General features: G+C 28.2%; 4 protein-coding genes and 4 non-coding genes across 8 annotated transcripts; 2 read left to right on the forward strand and 6 right to left on the reverse strand.

Moving 5' to 3' along the window:
- Positions 1-1,498: 1,498 nt before the first annotated feature.
- LOC108552842 (AN1-type zinc finger protein 1) lies at positions 1,499-2,581 on the reverse strand. The gene is made up of 3 exons (XM_017907517.1): positions 2,511-2,581; positions 1,979-2,412; positions 1,499-1,896 (listed from the first exon to the last, which is right to left on the reverse strand). Exons 2-3 carry the CDS (start codon positions 2,402-2,404, stop codon positions 1,516-1,518), a joined length of 807 nt encoding a protein of 268 aa, XP_017763006.1. The 5' UTR covers positions 2,405-2,412; positions 2,511-2,581; the 3' UTR covers positions 1,499-1,515.
- A 648-nt stretch (positions 2,582-3,229) lies between these two features.
- On the reverse strand, positions 3,230-4,945 carry LOC108552848 (astakine). Its single transcript, XM_017907523.1, has 3 exons — positions 4,856-4,945; positions 3,664-3,821; positions 3,230-3,587 (listed from the first exon to the last, which is right to left on the reverse strand). The coding sequence occupies exons 2-3, from the start codon at positions 3,794-3,796 to the stop codon at positions 3,379-3,381; spliced, it is 342 nt and encodes a 113-aa protein (XP_017763012.1). The 5' UTR covers positions 3,797-3,821; positions 4,856-4,945; the 3' UTR covers positions 3,230-3,378.
- On the forward strand, positions 4,546-8,619 carry emei (transmembrane protein 161-like emei). Its single transcript, XM_017907505.1, has 11 exons — positions 4,546-4,593; positions 6,206-6,309; positions 6,384-6,639; positions 6,713-6,792; positions 6,884-7,099; positions 7,219-7,335; positions 7,398-7,538; positions 7,612-7,786; positions 7,864-7,960; positions 8,030-8,193; positions 8,295-8,619. Exons 1-11 carry the CDS (start codon positions 4,546-4,548, stop codon positions 8,412-8,414), a joined length of 1,518 nt encoding a protein of 505 aa, XP_017762994.1. The 3' UTR covers positions 8,415-8,619.
- On the forward strand, positions 8,328-10,381 carry LOC108552841 (general transcriptional corepressor CYC8). Its single transcript, XM_017907516.1, has 4 exons — positions 8,328-8,379; positions 9,533-9,797; positions 9,869-10,140; positions 10,238-10,381. The coding sequence occupies exons 2-4, from the start codon at positions 9,554-9,556 to the stop codon at positions 10,379-10,381; spliced, it is 660 nt and encodes a 219-aa protein (XP_017763005.1). The 5' UTR covers positions 8,328-8,379; positions 9,533-9,553.
- A 278-nt stretch (positions 10,382-10,659) lies between these two features.
- On the reverse strand, positions 10,660-10,733 carry TRNAT-AGU (transfer RNA threonine (anticodon AGU)). The gene has a single exon. It is a non-coding gene; the product is annotated as a tRNA-Thr (tRNA).
- Positions 10,734-11,014: 281 nt separating this feature from the next.
- TRNAS-AGA (transfer RNA serine (anticodon AGA)) lies at positions 11,015-11,096 on the reverse strand. Its single transcript has one exon. It is a non-coding gene; the product is annotated as a tRNA-Ser (tRNA).
- A 634-nt stretch (positions 11,097-11,730) lies between these two features.
- On the reverse strand, positions 11,731-11,802 carry TRNAW-CCA (transfer RNA tryptophan (anticodon CCA)). Its single transcript has one exon. It is a non-coding gene; the product is annotated as a tRNA-Trp (tRNA).
- A 3,446-nt stretch (positions 11,803-15,248) lies between these two features.
- TRNAL-AAG (transfer RNA leucine (anticodon AAG)) lies at positions 15,249-15,330 on the reverse strand. The gene has a single exon. It is a non-coding gene; the product is annotated as a tRNA-Leu (tRNA).
- Positions 15,331-15,485: the final 155 nt, after the last annotated feature.

A 15,485-nucleotide genomic window follows, 5' to 3' on the forward strand; every position in this document is an offset into this window, starting at 1 on the left:
AAAATTAATTAAATTTTAAAATAAACGAAATCGATTTTATAATAAATACTGATTCTTTCATTTATATATAATTTATTATAAAATATATGTTTGTATGAAACTAAATTTCATATGTTGGTAATTTTTGCATAAAAATTTTGAAGCATTATTTGCACATTATATGTAATTGTATTATAAGAAATCGTCAAACCTTTAATTCTCAAGCGGCTTACCTTAGATCATTTTTGATCCATCTCTAATTACATGTGTATGCACAATTAAATAGTCATTTGTATTATAGATAGTACTATATTTTTCAGGATATATTCTCCTATTATTTATGTTTTAATATGTTCTTCCGCCTGAGTCTTAGGACACACGTTCAATAATATCAGTTATTTATGGTATAATGCAATTTGCAGCAATATTTACTATAATACCAAGAAGTAAAATTCCATTTAGAAATATATTGCATTATCAAGAAAAAGTGATTAGTGTGTGTACGAAAATTTTGTAATTATTCGAAATGTTACATCTGTATTGATAATGATAACAAGTTTACAATCAAATGTAAAATCAGTAATAGATATATTTGTACAATTCATTCTAAGATAAATCATAATATTTTATGTGTTAATGATGCAAATAATGAATAAAAGTAATTGATTTTTTTTCTATTTATTTTCTTTTTTCAAGTAATCTTTTATTGCTACTTTCATTTACAATTTGTTAATGATATAATAACATACAATCTTGATAAAGAAACTATTTCTGAAATATATAGTCACATAGGTGATAAATGACCTAGGGTTAGCCGCCCTTGATGCTGTCAATTGGTCAGCAATCTAAAGGTTAAATGTCCTATAAAAGACTTGTATAGTTTAAGAAGTAGATACGGTTCATAAGAGATTCGTAATCTTTTATATTAATGTTTTCTTATAGATATATTTACATAATTATTTGTTGAAATATTTCACTATGTGTGTTGCTATGTAAAGTCTTTATGTTTTTTATATCAAGATCTATTCAATTCGCCAAAATGTAATAAAATAATGATACAGTTAAAACACGCACATGGTTGAAAATACAAGTTAATGTCTCTTTTGCTATCTATTCATCTTTTTTAACATTTATATAACCATATTATAGAACTATTAGTAAGTGTATACTTACTTTTGAATCAGTAATGTTGAGTCTTTTATTGTTCAATGATAGAGTAATTCAAGTAAATTCAAAAAAAAGAAAAAAACGTCCAGTGCCAAAGTCAAAGTATTATTATCATTTTATTTGAAACAAATCTGACAATAATCTGGTATAAATGATTTGTTTATTAAGTACATACATATTACATCTGTGTATCTTTTTATCAAGAGTAATTGTAAATTTGATATATAAAACCATCTAGTTTGTAATAAACAAATATTATTCTAAAACTGTGTTCTTACCACTACCAATAAATTATTATTTACTTGTAAATCATATTAAAAAAATTAATAGACCAAAAAGTAAACAACTACTATCACTTATTATAATTGTTTATTTATAGAAAGAAATATCTACAAATAAGCTATCAGAATATTCTAAAATAACACTTTGTCCATCAATAAGTTCAGAATTTTCAAATAATTTTGTCAATGGTATATCCATTTCATTACATATTAATGCACCAGTTGTATGATGAAATAGTTGTAGTTTACATGCCCCTGCTACATTATTATTATTGGATATTTTTAATATATCAGCTATTGCATCTATAGCTTTTCCAACTGGCCAATTCATGTTCACATAAATACCTTTTGATGGTCCTATATGTTTATTAGATGTTGTAGCTGGGAGGTATACAAGAAAATAACAACGTTCATTCATTGGTACATTCTTAGGACCAACAGCAGAACCCTTTATACGCATAAGCCTTACCTAATTGAATAATATTATAAACAATTATAATATACCAATAAATAGTATTCTTTTTTTTAACTTTTTGAATATTAGAACATACTTTATTAGCCATTGCAGTATTTTTGGATTTCTTTAAAGTATCTGAAATTTCCTGATCCACTATAGCTTTTGCTTCAGCAAACTGTTTTTTAGGTATTTGCCATTTTTTTAATTTTGTCGTTTTTTCTTCATTACTATATTCTAAACATCCATGATATCTATGTTGTAGACAAAAATGTTTTTTACATTTAATGCATTGCATTTCAATAGGTGAAGTTTCTTTACAAGATTCATCTGAACATGTATAATTTGGAGCTTTTTTTTTAGTATATGAGATTTTATATTTAAAACCTAAACACTTATGAGAAGCAATATGAAAATGTTCTTTGCAAAATAAGTCATGGCAATGATTGCATTCAAATGGTAAAAAATCTAATTGTTTGCAATCTTTTATTGAACATCTTTCCCCAAGGTTTGGAAATTCCATTTTTAAATCTATAAATAGAAACACGAATACAATATACGAAAAAATAATTAAAATAAATGATTAATGTATTGGTTATGTTCAAGCCTTATAGGTAACGAGATGTTACCTATTTAATTATGAGATGGTGTTGGTGAATGTAAGTGGTTTTCACTGAGAGTTCTTAAAGCTAGATTATTCCACTTTTGTTCTAATTCTTTCAGTGTCATATGAGAATCACCATTGTCACTTTCAGGATCAGGTAATTCTGCTACTGGTACTAAAATATCGTCAATAGGCAAACGTTCTTTATGCCAAATTTCATCAATTAAGTCTAATAATCTACCATCTCCACATACTTGACTGTCCATACCGTAAAATACACTACTTTTCTTCTTTTTGATATTTTCTTTTATTTACAGTGATATAAAATGACGAAACATTACAATAAATTATTAAATGCAACAAAGAAAGCAACACTGAAAAATCTTTATCACTAGTTTAGTGTAACAAAGATGGGAAACTCTACAAATAAAATTAAATATCAAATAGTATTACCATCGATTAAGATTTTATATTCAAGCATATATATAAATTATAATTAAAATAATATATAAAATAAAATAAAACGACATTTTATAATTTGATTTATTGTTTTTATTCAACTCTTTTACATTAAAAAACTTAAAATAATTAAAATTTTCGATTTAATAATTAAAGCTAAACATTTAAGAGTCAATATAATGTAAATTATTTGAAATTGTACATGCACTGAAGAATGAATTTAAAAATAATTACATCTTTTGGTATATAATTTAATTATACAATTTATCACAATCTATGTGCCGGTTTTTTTATGCCTTAATTGTTTATTATGATTGTTCCTTATAATCATTCTATGTACTTAGTTATTCTTCATAGTGGACGATTTTTCTTTTTAGATCTTATTAATCGTTTCCTTTGTTATGTTTACTGAATAGTCGATTTATATCACGTTTTTAGTCTATTTCTTTACAAACACCTTCTTTATCATCGCATAATAGTCCCTCGACGCAAGGACAAAAAATATAATGGACGTCTTCTAATTTCAGTTCAGTACCATCCGGATATCCAACCGTTACGTTGAGCGTTGAAACATTACCTGGTCTACAAATCTCTCCTTCTTTTTGCATAGATTTACATTGTGGTATACTATACCTTAGTGGTCCTACAATTGTACTAGTCATTAATATTCTTTTTTGCAAATTGAATTATTTTTTAGTTTACTAAAATACAATAAATACCTATAGTACAACAATGATCTGGTTGACATTCTGAATTATTTTGACAATATCTGTAATCCGGCCTATTAACTTGCGCGTGACAGGAACATACCAATGCAAATAAAAGAACAGAAATCGCAAAAATTGGCGTCATCGTTGTTATTTTTGCTTGCTGACTCCTGCAACGAAAACGTATTTGTTTTCCTTTTAGTTTTTAACGATTGAACATTGTAAGATTTAATAAAAAAAATGATGTATGGGATTTATTATAACTATTAATTTAATATAACCTTTGCGGCCAAATTTTTTGTTCAATTTAATCATTTATTTCGAGTAATGCGTTTTAGGAAGTGTATAAACTATGTTGCGAATGATTGTCTTATATGGAGCGATCTTTGTTTGAAGTTTGTGATTAGTCACACATTAATAGTAAATACAAAATGATACACCACTCAAAATTATTGCACTATATTCAGTGCCTACCTAATTTTAATGTTCCCTAAATATTTTATTATGTGATTTGGTTATTGTTAGTTTCTTGTTCATAATAAAATATTATACATTATATAGTATAGTATATTATAATTAGTATAATAAAACAAATTGTTTTGGAAAGAGTAGTATAGTTGATGTGTTCAAGAACTAAAGGCCTATTGAATGCCTAAGATACAAAGCATAGTTATAAATGGTTTGAAATGTCATTCAGAACAATAGAATTTTCTTTAGAATACATTCGAGGTGATTAAAAGATCAGTTGTACATTCGTAAAAATATCTAATACTTAAAAAATTGTATTATATTACATAAATTAAACATGTACTATAAATATTGTTATAGTATGTTTTTAATTTTTCTTTTGTTGGAAATTGTTTAAATAATTGCGTAAAACTGCAATGGACCATTATGATCTGTGCAATATTTACGAATGTGGCGGGTTTTGATGCAACATGCGTAAGTAACTACATGTGAGCAGTATGATCTTTTCTCTAGAGAATTTTTCTAAATGTAAAACCTTTTTTAAAGTTCTACAAACTTCAACATATGAAATATCTATATTGTTATGTTTATAAGTATAAATTCATAAACATTTTTACTTAATTTCAAATATTGTATTAATCATGTGCACCCGACATTTCTGTTCCTTTTCCTTTTTTCATTAGATAAAAATCTATAAGGATTATAAATGTGTATGTACATGTATGCGAACACTTACGAATCTTTCACGCTGTCTGCACTCAGCAAACACTTGTTCACATTTGATCGCGTAAACCGATGAGTCCGTTGTTTTTATATCGGCGCTTCCTCCGCTTCTTTCGTTTCTCTAAATAAAAGGTTCGCGCCCATTTTTACTCAAAAGAATGATTTACGTTTGATACACCTTTAAATATATTAAATTGCTTGTGTTGCCTAGAAAACACATTATTAAAGACAGTTATTTCACACATCATTTGTACAGTATATTGTACATAATGTAATGAGTATTTTTTTCTAAACAAAAAATGGCAATTTACCGATCGATTCAAAAGTTTGAAATCGATATGAAGATTATACAAAAGGTTTCATGGTGAATTTATATGATTATTTTGATAAAGTTTTTATGCAAATTGTACCACATAATTTATTTTGTAGATATGTAAATAATAAATTCAATGTAAGAACGTCTGCTTATAATTACGGTATTACGTAATCTATTGAATGGAAATCCCGTAAAGTGAGATCGCATCAGATCCTGAAAGCATATACATAAGATTGATAATTAATGATATTATTTGTTTCGTATTAATATAATGATATCGATTAGTAGAAATGCATTAGATTAAACATTCAGGATTTACCAATCGGATTTATACGTGCCAAAAAAATCAAGATTTATGAAAGAATGTACGAAATTAGTCATTTAACTAACATTAAGTTGTTTTTTTCAGTTAAATATAGATATATATAACCTGACAGATTTATTATGTTAGTTTATACGTCACAGTCCTATTAAGTATTTCTTCATTCCTGATTATTCATTTTCTATTTTATGTTATCATAAAACCAGCATTTCCGTTGTAACTAATTCGTATTCACCTGCGGGTATTAGTAATTGCATAAGTTCAATTCAGTGCCGAACGATTTGGTAACATCAATATATTTCGATGCTTCTCCGCCAGATGTTCTTACTTTCGTTGAGCATACCCTTCCTATAGATAGAATAGGTAAAACTGGAAATAACCTCATATCCCATGCAAAGGGTTACGATGTTTTCGGTTTTGTGGGGTTACAACTATTTATAAAATGAGCTATTTCATTGTGTGCCATTTAAAATGGTCGAACACATGTTAACGGTGTTAAATACAAGTTAATTCATTGCTGTGTGTTTCAGCATTAATTAACAATTTATCAATAAATTACTATTTTAGTGATGGAAGAAATACTTTTGTGAAATCGGTGTCTCGACTTTTATTTTTAATTTTTTATTAATTCAGTCATGGTAATTTATATATACCATTATATATAATATTTAAGAATGTTACATAAATATTTAGTATTACTCTAAGTAAATAATTAAATGTTTTAGGCTCTTTTAGGAGCTCAGTTAGTTATTACTCTCATTATGGTCAGTATTATTCAAAAATTAACTCCACATTTTTCTTTGGCAAGATGGATCTTATGTTCTACTGGGTATTTGTTTTAATAATAAGAATATGATTATATAAAATTAAGAATTAATGAAAAATATTATGATTATTTAACAGGTTAACAGGTTACTTGTATCCAACTGATCAGCAACTTAGAATTCTTGCTGGTTTGCCTAAAGAGAAATCCAAGAAAGGCAAACACACAGAAAATGGGAAGGTTAGAGATGTTTTTCATGTTCCTAGAAATTTGGATATTACGCTTGAGAGTACTAAGGTAACTACATTAGATGTAGTACATTTAAAATATTATACAGAGTACCAATGGTTATTGGATTTTTCTATCTATGCTACTGCAGTTTATATCATGACAGAGGTTGGTAATTATAGCTTTTTTATATTTACAATTTTATAACACCTTGTAGTTGTATTTCTTTGCCATTTAACAGGTATATAATTATTTATATCCAATTAAAGATGAGATTAATCTAAGTATGCTTTGGTGCTCATTAGTTTTGGGTTTTGCATTGTATCCTTTTTATGGTTGGACTTATATTATTGTAAAATTACATTGTTCTCTTCAAAACATATTTTTCTTATTTTCCTAAATTAATGTTTAGCAAAGTGCTGCTTTCTCTTTGGGTGCAATATTTTAAAGGAGAGGAGAGTATAGGTGAAAGGTCTACATGTATTGTAACTGGATTTGCTTATCTTCTCATAGCTATGATAATTCTTATTGTTGATGAGAATAATCTTGAAATTGGATTGGATAAAGCTTATGCAAGTTTCAACCATAGTGCATCTCTTTTTTTAGACAATCAAGGTCTTTCTTCTGCGTAAGTTTATTAAATTAATACAAAAATCAGTACAAAAAATAATAAGTATTCATCATATTTTTGTTTCATTCTAATAATGAATAATAATAAAAGATAATGAAATAATTTTTCTTTTATAGAGGACCGGCATCAAAAATTGTAGTGAAATTCTTCCTTGCTTTATGGTGTGGTTTACTTGGTTCTTTGTTCACTTTTCCTGGATTGAGAGTATCAAAAATGCATTGGGATGCATTAAGGTAATAAGATTAGATAAATTTTTTAATTTTTGATAGAATTTAATAAAAATTATATATTTCAGGTATTATAAAGATCAAAAGTTATTATTATTAATAGCAAACATCAGTTATGCTTCTCCACTTTTATTAGTAAGCTTGTGGATTAAGCCTATAAGCAGAGATTATCTTACAATGCGAATATTTAGTGGTATGAATGGACCATTGTAAGTTAGAAAATAATAATTGCTTTAATATGCTTATACATCCAAGTTTCTTTTTATAGATACATTTTTACAGGATGACAACTTCAAGCTTTGAGAGTATGAGATTAATTGCAATTATTGTTGCAGTTTTATTAAAATTTTTATTAATGCCAATGTACTTACAATCATATCTTAATTTAGCCACACAAAGATTAGAGAATCAAAAGAAAGAAGCTGGTAGAATTACAAACGTAGATTTACAAAAAAAGGTATTAAAAATAATTGGTAAAAAGAAGTATAATTAACCACATAATACAATAAAGACTTTTCTCATAATTTGTTTCAGATTGCTGGGGTGTTCTACTATTTGTGTGTTGTGGCTTTACAGTTTATTATTCCGATAATTATATGTTTATTTTTTACATTTATGTATAAAACATTAGGTAATACAAATATTGATAGACTGTTTTATTAATTGTGAATATTATCTCGTAATTACTTTTACCCATTAGGTGGATATACGTGGGAAGGATTTCTACAAGGATCGTTACTCGAAGAATGTCCAGCCGATGAACCACCAAAATCCGTATTAAGTGTGATGAATGGAGATAATAACGAAAAAACTGTTGTGCAAACGGCGCAAGATTTCCAACTTGCTTTAAGTTCTTTAAAACAGGTAATGATTGCAATGTAATCATCACATTTCTGTTTAATGTTTACTAAAAATTAGGTATGCATAATCTAAAAAAATATTATATTATGTTTCTTATTTAACAGATATTCACCGTGGATGTGTATAGAGGATTATTAGGTTTAGCAATATGGTGGAGTTGTTTTGCATTGTTTGCAACTACCGCTATGGGTATGTTTTATCAATCATACTTCTCTAGCATGTAAAATAATATCATGAAAGGGAATATTTCTCGTCACTTCGCACAAATTTATGTCGTTTATATCACAGTTGATTTATCAATACTAAAATCATTGGATGATTTAACAAATTTATTTTAAACATGACATTTTCTGAGAATTGTACCTACACTAAGGTATGCACAATACTGGCTGTTCAAGGGAAACATTAATATTAACTTTAAAAATTTTATAATATTCATAATAATAAAAATCTTACAACTATAATATGTATAAATATATTGAAATTAAAATGTAAAGTAGACAATTGTGTCATTGCATTGCGGCCTTTATATCAGATATTGTATATAGCATGCAATATTTATATACAAATTTAGAACAAAATTTTATTATATGAAATATCAAACTTAAAGATAAAAAATAAAAAAATGTTTTATAATTAAAAATTTAAAAATGCTTCCGAATGTGTGCGATACATAAATAAATCGAAACATTGCTAGTGAAATAATCTATTTAATATTCTATGAACGGTTAACTGATTACAATTAATAACTCGTCTTCGTATTAAACTTGACGAAAGCAACTTTCATCGGTAATATTATGATTATATACGAATCAAACAGAAATATTTTAATGCATTGTATATATCCATTTTAATAATATTTTACTGAAATCTTGTATATATTTCTCATTAAAATTTTATGTACGATAATTGATTAACAGTATCTTGGTTTCTAATGAAAATTATAAGAACTTAATGAAATCCTTTTATTTACCTTTTTTATTTTTTAAAAGTTGAATTATTGTATACTTCGTGACATTGAAATGATCTATAAAAGGGAAACTATATCGAATGATCGTTATTCAAGAATTGTGCTACTTGGTACCTCGGAGAAAGTGTGATTATATGTACTGAAAATGTGTCGATGCAATGCTACTCACGTATTAACCTGGCTGCTTCCGTGATATATAACTCCCCACAGAGTATCTTAGCGTCAGAATAGTGTGTTGATTTTCGTCGGTGATAATACTGTCGTTTGTTTTAGTGAGAAACTTTCAAAGTTTTTACAAAAGTACAAAATGTTGGTAAGTGTCACTACTTTATTATTATCATTACCTATTTTAATGAAAGCCATTATTTTCAGAAATATATAACATTTTTTTGTATGTTGGTCCTTTCGGTACTTGCCGAACCACCGATTCAAGGTGTAAAACCGACAAATGTACTTGGCACTTCTGATCAGCACGCGTCTTTCAGTTTTATTAGACCAGGTTTAACGCAAACAGCCTTCGCTTTCAGTGGCCCTAGCTCTCACCAATCGTTTAGTTCCAGTGTAGGAAATCCACATTTAGCGCAAAGAGTTCTACCAAATGTTGCTAATGCACTTGCTTATAGAAATCCTGGTTTAGGTTGGTAGCATATTTAGAATATATGATTCTTTTCCAAAGTAGTTACAGTCGATATGTATTTATTACATTAGGTGTATTTCCGGTTGGTCATGTCGCACATGGTTATGCAAATGCACCAGTTGCACCTACATTTGTGTCTTCTGCATCTGCACCATTACCTTATCAAGCTTCTGTCGATCCAGCTAATGTACTAGCTTATTATCAACAATTACAACAAATTCAACAACCTCAGTTGCATGGCTATCCTACAGTTAATACGTATCAAGCACAATTAGCGCAATTACTTGCTTTGCGACAAGCACAAGCACAGTCTCAAGAACATATTCAAACTACACAAGCACAAGTAAGAATAATATATAAAACATCATGTATCAAATACACCGAATTGCATGTTATATTAAATTCAATTGCGATTTCTATTTAATAGTAATCGTCTATAGGTGGCTGAACAGACTCACTTGCAACAAGATCAACAACAGCAACAACAACAGCAATCTCAAGATTTATTAGGAATTGCTTATTCATCAGCACCGTCTGTAGCGCGAGTAAAAGTTTCTGGAAATGGTTATAAATTTGATTTCTAAAATATATAAAAATATTGTATGATCTTAAATTTCATATTTTGTACTACTATTTTTTATTTATTTATTTATATTAATTTAGTGCGAATATGTACTTTCTTGAATGTTAGTGTTATTTAATAAATTGATTTCAAATATTGTAATGTATCTAAATATTTGTCTTCATTCTTTGCATTTTGAATTTATTTATTTTAAAGGTAGGATCGATATATTATGTAATTGTACTATTGTTTAATAACTTTATTAAAGTTTAAAAGAAAAATTAAATCACCTATAAAAAAAGGCCCCGGGGGGATTCGAACCCCCGATCTCCTGTTTACTAGACAGGCGCTTTAACCAACTAAGCCACGGCGCCGTTGTTTGTATTTTTCTATTATAAATATTATAGGTAGCATTTACTATTCATTTCTCACATTTCTTACATTATTTTTTAATAATTATATTTCTTATTTCAATACAAAAGTATAATGAAATTATAATATAAATATACAATAGAAGATAGAACAAAAGTATATTACAATGCTGTTCAGAGTGGTAAAAATGTAACTTATATTTACCAAAGTAGTATTTTTATTATTTTCAATTAATATTGTATTTTCATTTAACAAAAATGAAAACATTTATTTGTTTAATAACCGCAGTCGGTAGGACTCGAACCTACGCTCCCAGAGGGAATCTGATTTCTAGTCAGACGCCTTAACCACTCGGCCACGACTGCTCCGTTTAAATTTGCTTTTATTACAAAAGACAAGATTTGGGATCGAAAATTACAATGTTAATCCTAAATTTAAAGAAAAAGATTACAACTGATCTAATGCTGATTTATGGAATATATTGTTTATATACTTAATAGCAATTATTCACAAATGACGTATTAACAATTGTTACATTTACGATAAATGTCGGTTCCTTTACTTTATTAATTTATATATAAATTACTCTTATTTAATCGTTACTGGAGTTATTATTATATTAAAGATTACAGTTGCAAGAAAGATACTACTCTTTTTTAATGCAGTTTAATTAGTAGTTAAAAACCTTGAACTTCTAATTTTCATTTATCTAGTACTCTAATTTTTGTATTCTATATGACCTTTGATTGCAGTTTGTAAGATTTTACATATAGAATTATCTATAGATTACATATAGAACAACTAAACAATTTTATAATTATGAGAAAGATATGCAAAATAAAAATTAAATTTGACAATAAAAATTTTGTATAAGAAAATTTGAATTAAACATAGAATTTCCTAGATATTGTTCATTAAAATTGAAATGATTAAAATAAAATGAAATAAATGATTGAAAACTGTAATGATTAAAATACTTGAGAACAAAAATGGACTTTTTGACCCCGACGTGATTCGAACACGCAACCTTCTGATCTGGAGTCAGACGCGCTACCCTTGCGCCACGGAGTCTTCGTTACATTTATTGATTCTGTACACAATACATTCGGTTATTTTCTTATGTTAAATCATTTTATTATTAATATAAAATTGGTATTAATGATAAAATGTAAAATATAGAAAATATGTTGCTTTTTAAAGAATTAATATTACTTGTGATAAATTTATTTGTGTTTGTCATGAATTAAATAGATTATAATATTAAATTACACGTTTTTTGTTTTATACAGATTTAAAGGCTATTAATATTTAGAATATAAATTCGTTAAACCATATAACATATGTTGTCTTTACACGTTTATAGGATTTTTTAATAGAAAAAGAAGAATTTTATTGTGAATATCTTCCATTGTTTGACTGTTTCAGTGTGTTCTGTGAAAAGCACGTGGTGCGTGCTCACATCCCGCATGCAAGCACTGAATTATCCGAGAAACATATAGATTCAGGAAGCTACCTTTCTCTCTACGTTGAAAAGAGTTTCGCGCGGGTTGTCTCACAAAGCCCCTCCTAATATCAGGATATCATGCAGTTATTGTAACCTGTACTAGCTGATATGCTGTTACGATATTCCGTCATACCTTGACTTTCGCCCGTGAGGAATTTTTTCAACAGGAACGCATGCAGTCAACAGTAATTTCATGATGCCACTGATAGAAGCGCTAGTGTAAATGTTAAGTGTGTATGAGTGTGTATATGTTCTTACACGCATGTCCTACATATCGTGAGCTTCAACTATGTCGAAGACAAATCCCCCACCATTGTTCCGAAGCATATGTTAATTTTAGGGGAAAGCGTAATAAGATTTGATCCATTCATGAAAAAATATAGGAAAGTAACATTGCTTTATATGATCGTGAAGTATAACCAAGAAACGATTAAGATTTATCAAGAGTTTTATTTATTTATATATACGCAGGTATAAGAAACGCATTGTTAATTTCAATTTTGGGGAAAAACGGTGTCACTGTCCCGTGATTGCACCTGCTTTGTATAGGTAAGCCTAGAACATTGGCACACTACATTATCAAGTAAGATTTCAAAGCGGTAAGATATCTATTGCCGCTAAAGATACATTGTGGCCATGGACTGACCGAAATTTCTGACCATGTTGGGTCAATGAGTCAATAAACAATGAAAAGAAGCTGTGTGGCCCAATAAAGTACAGCTACGTCACAGAGGTGCTTAAGGCCCGCGCGGCTCTTCCTCAAAATTGTGTCTTTCCAATCCGCGGCTAACAGGATATACGTGGAAGTATTACCTGCAGCGTTTGATATTTACTACAGTTCATACGTTCCTACTAACCGATCGGTTAAATTGTTGATTATGTCCATTCTATCTGTTAACTACAAGATTTACTGAACGTTTGTAGATATGTAAATAATTTGTACAATTATACAATTTCACGCATATATTGTAACTTATGTTTTATACGATATTTAAGTGACAAGCAGATTGCCACTTTTCTTTCTTATACAGCAGTTTAATTTAACGGTGAATATTACTTTCAGGGAATCACGCAGCAATACATAATTAGTAACGATGTTACAAAGGATGATTTTTTATTACAATAATCTATAATTTATTACGAATATAAGACTTTGACAGTTTATTGCAATGATAAATAGTTTAATATACTATGTATATTCAGGTTTACTTCCATTTCCATAATATTATTTCTTTTGTATGTTATATTAATAATCTATATTATATCTCTTGTTACTATAAAGATATGTACACATATAATAGATAAAAATTAAATTGATAATTTTTAATCGAGGATAGTTATGTATTTGGAAATATGTACCTAGAAAGAAATATATCATTATTTATTGTTCTTTTAGAATGTATAAGATATCGTATAATTAAATTATATTGTCTTTAAGACTTTACTATAAATATGCATACTTACTACGGCTTATTTAAAGGCTTGTCGACCGCACTGGGAAGTAGCACAATGTGTGTGTATACATATATATATATACAACTCACACATATAAAAGGAGAAAACAGGTTAGTCATGCTAAAGCAGCTTCCTTGACTAACATGTTAGCCTAATATAAGGAGGGGCTAAATGAGACAGCCCGCGCGAATGTCGCTCAACTGTACGAGAGAGGAGAAATATAGTTTATTTATGTTATCCTGGTATTTCGCGTCTTGTGTGCGGGATGTGAGCACGAACCGCACTAGGATAGGAAGAAAATGCATATACATGTTACACTTGATACGATAGACTTTGAAGTAGATATACTTTGTAGTATACGTGACAATCTTAATGGTGATGTAACTGTGACAAAATTAAAAATAAATATATACTAATTACTAGTTTATAGTAATCTGAATTATAGTAACAAATGTTATTCCCTGTTTACTAATATTTATTGTTTGAAGATTTTGGTTCACGTATAAAAGAATAATATAACTGCACATTTGTTTCGATTTTACCTTATAATATTGACAGAAACAAAATTAGATAAATATATATTTAATTTAAAAAAGAAGAAAATGTATAACATGTGTTATGCACAATATTCTATAATTTAGAACATGTTACTGTTGAAGTCAAATTGGGTACGTGTTCCCTATAAACAATTATTTGAATAATTATATCATTAATAATCATCAATAGTATATCATATTTATGTATATGTATTAGATATATAAGATAGTTGTAGCTTTTCTAAGGAGTATAAAATATAATTTATATAACTACCTTTAAATTATATTTTACATGTTTATTAAAAAGGGTTGTAAATGGCATTGTGTATCCATAGGGTGTGGTTCGTAGTGGCATCTTCAGAATGAAACATCTATTAGACTAACATGTTATTCAAGAGCATACTTCCATTGGGCTTGCCGAATAGACGGTGATTATATCGTACCTCACCTAGATTTTCTTCTATGGTTGGGATCATCATTTAATAATTAATAAGTAAATTAAATATAGATAGTAATACTTAATTTTTTAAAGTAATGATTATAATTTTCATATATCTGCAATAATATTTTTAAAAACATTATACTTACTTGTACAATACTTCAGTCAATGAATTTGCTTATTTTTAAAATCTTGTTGTGATAAAAAAGTGTTCATTCAATTTAACATAAAAGATAAAATTTATTATTCTCATTAAAATAATTTATACTTATTTATTCTACATAATCGTCTCTGCTAATGTAAACGATGTATCACCATTTTGTTAACCTGAGTAAAAAGTTTATGAAATAGTCCATAGATGTCGTTGCACATGGTGAAGTAGAAACCCTCTTTGTATTACGTAGTTTCCTAATAGGTGTGAACCACGGCGCCGCGTGCCGACGCAACCCATTGGACCTTCAAGGGAGTTGCTACCACTATCTTCTTTCATTAATTGCGCATCGCCGATTTGTGAAGGTTAGGAGAAATATAATCCATGAACGTGTACATGTTTAAACTATTATAAAATAAGACAAAAAGTAAATGGCAGCGGTGGGATTCGAACCCACGCCTCCGAAGAGACTGGTGCCTTAAACCAGCGCCTTAGACCGCTCGGCCACGCTACCGTCGGTGCCTATAATTTTCATATGAGTAATAAACAGAATATAACTAATCTCTGTAAAAGAAAATTGTTTTCTATATGACATCAAGTTATTGATATATTTCTCATTATTTGTTTAATAATCTATGTTTATAGTATCATAAAAGTGTTTCAGAAGTA

The sequence above is a fragment of the Eufriesea mexicana genome, unplaced genomic scaffold (genome assembly GCF_001483705.2).
Source record: "Eufriesea mexicana isolate 0111107269 unplaced genomic scaffold, ASM148370v2 scaffold8199, whole genome shotgun sequence".
Classification (NCBI taxonomy): domain Eukaryota; kingdom Metazoa; phylum Arthropoda; class Insecta; order Hymenoptera; family Apidae; genus Eufriesea; species Eufriesea mexicana.